The sequence below is a fragment of the Octopus bimaculoides genome, chromosome 2 (genome assembly GCF_001194135.2).
Source record: "Octopus bimaculoides isolate UCB-OBI-ISO-001 chromosome 2, ASM119413v2, whole genome shotgun sequence".
NCBI classification, from domain to species: domain Eukaryota; kingdom Metazoa; phylum Mollusca; class Cephalopoda; order Octopoda; family Octopodidae; genus Octopus; species Octopus bimaculoides.
In genome coordinates this window covers 187725775-187727715 of record NC_068982.1, presented here as the reverse complement: position 1 = coordinate 187727715, position 1941 = coordinate 187725775, and the positions used below count along the sequence as shown (strand labels likewise).

At 39.4% G+C, this 1941-nt stretch overlaps 1 protein-coding gene across 2 annotated transcripts in view; it reads left to right on the top strand.

Moving 5' to 3' along the window:
• LOC106872932 (uncharacterized) overlaps positions 1 to 1941 on the top strand; it is a 33902-nt gene that overhangs the window by 11012 nt on the left and 20949 nt on the right. Inside the window, exon 7 of one of the 2 annotated variants that reach the window (XM_014920109.2) lies at positions 578 to 790. The exons of the other annotated variant lie outside the window; for it this stretch is intronic. Within the exon in view, the coding sequence (XP_014775595.1) occupies positions 578 to 790 (213 nt within the window). The remainder of the gene's footprint in view (positions 1 to 577; positions 791 to 1941) is intronic. 2 annotated transcript variants of the gene reach the window in all.

Below are 1941 nucleotides of genomic sequence, written 5' to 3'. Positions count from 1 at the left end.
CCGTATGACGGCTAACTTTAAGCTGTCAGTCGCCGTATGACGGCTAACTTTAAGCTGTCAGTCGCCGTATGACGGCTAACTTTAAGCTGTCAGTCGCCGTATGACGGCTAACTTTAAGCTGTCAGTCGCCGTATGACGGCTAACTTTGGAAGTATACTTTTACCATCATGGCTAATATCGAGAAATATGGTAGACATATCTATTACAATTTTTCTTGTATCTAGGGATACTAATTTTCTGAAGAAAAGCATTTATTACCTTAAAATGGAATTAAAACAAATTTCTTATTTGTATAACAAATCCTATGACTATTCAGTAGTTTACTTCCGCTCCTCCGTCTGCGATTCTCTCGTGCTGTGTGGGTATTCATTCATTTACTCATTGCCTGTCACCAAGCCTAATATGTACACTAATCTTTCAATTAAGTCTCTTTCTCTCTCTACTTCCTCTCGCTATTCGATGTAATGCATGTCTAGAGAAAGCAGCCAACCAACATTTTAAATCGCCTTTTATAGAGAGATAAAGGAAAATACATTATCGCCGAGGATCGTATTTAAATAAGTGTTTTTCTTTCCAGGTATTTGTCAGTCTGGAGGTCTGGTGTTACAATTCAGTCCGCCCCCTGTTGTGCTTTATCTGAAGGATGTGGAATCTCCCAAACATGAAGACTTATTTGTTCAGAATATGTTGGTCTATGATATCTCCAAACAAACACACGCCACCGTATTAATATATTCTGGATTCCATTCTGTAACAGGGAAGGCCAACATTGGTATCTCACTGGTCTTAGGTAAGGCACACACAGCTATTTTCTACCCGTTTTACCCACTTTTCTACCCGTTGTACCCGCTTAACAAGAAGGGAAGCAGCTGCTGCGTTGGCCTTTGTATATTCTCCACCCACCCCCCACAAGCCGGATCAAAGCGGTTCATTGTGGTTCAATGTGGCTCAGATTGAATTTCATTGATATTAGCCCGAAAGCATACAGATTTCTCTGTCAAATGTAAAGCTGATTTATTCACATTATGTTTGACGGTAATCTGAATGCTAAAGGGTTAATTCAAAACGGTGTTTGTTTATCTTTATTGTTTTGAATTATGTATTATCTTGAAGTTTGGAGATTTCGATGATGTGATTATTCAGTTTTAGAATGAGACTGTGGGGTTGAGGCGAGAGGCCAGGTCTGGTCAGTCTGAGCATAAAACAGGTTATATATTTTGGCCAGATATAGCCAGTTTGAATGCGAAAGGGTTAAGCATGTATTATTTCCATAGCTTTGAAATTTCGATTATGTGATTGCTTATATTTAAAGACATTATAGGCTGAGTGTAAGAGGCCAGATCTGGCCAACTTAAACATAAAACTAGGAGGATATTTGAACTTAGTGTGACTGGTTTGAATGTTAAAGGCTTAAGGAAACAATCTTACAAAATCATTAGCAGAACAAAACGCTTAACAGTTCTTCCGGCTCTTTACGTTCAAATGGCTCTGAGGTTAACTACACCTTTTATTCTTTCGGGGTCGATAACTGGCATCGATGTAATCGACTTTCCCTTCTCAAAATTGCCGGCTTTGTACCAAAATTTGAAAGACAAAGTGCGTCTTGAGGGAAATATCGACAGAGCGAATTCCAGAAGGTTCTTTTGCAAAGTATGAACAGAGTACTACATGTATTTCAAAAGGCCAACCTTGTCACACTATGCGTCACTCTGAATCTCTCCGGGGTACTACGTTAAAGGTACACGTGTCTGTGGAGTGCTCAGCCACTTGCACGTTAATTTCACGAGCAGGCTGTTCCGTTGATCGGATTAACTGGAACCTTCGTCGTCGTAACCGACGGAGTGCCACGATTATGTATATCCTTATATGCGCATCTAAAAATAAAATTGTTTCCATTATTGGTTTGTAGGTATTCAATGCTTGAACAATAAAAGAAAAAAA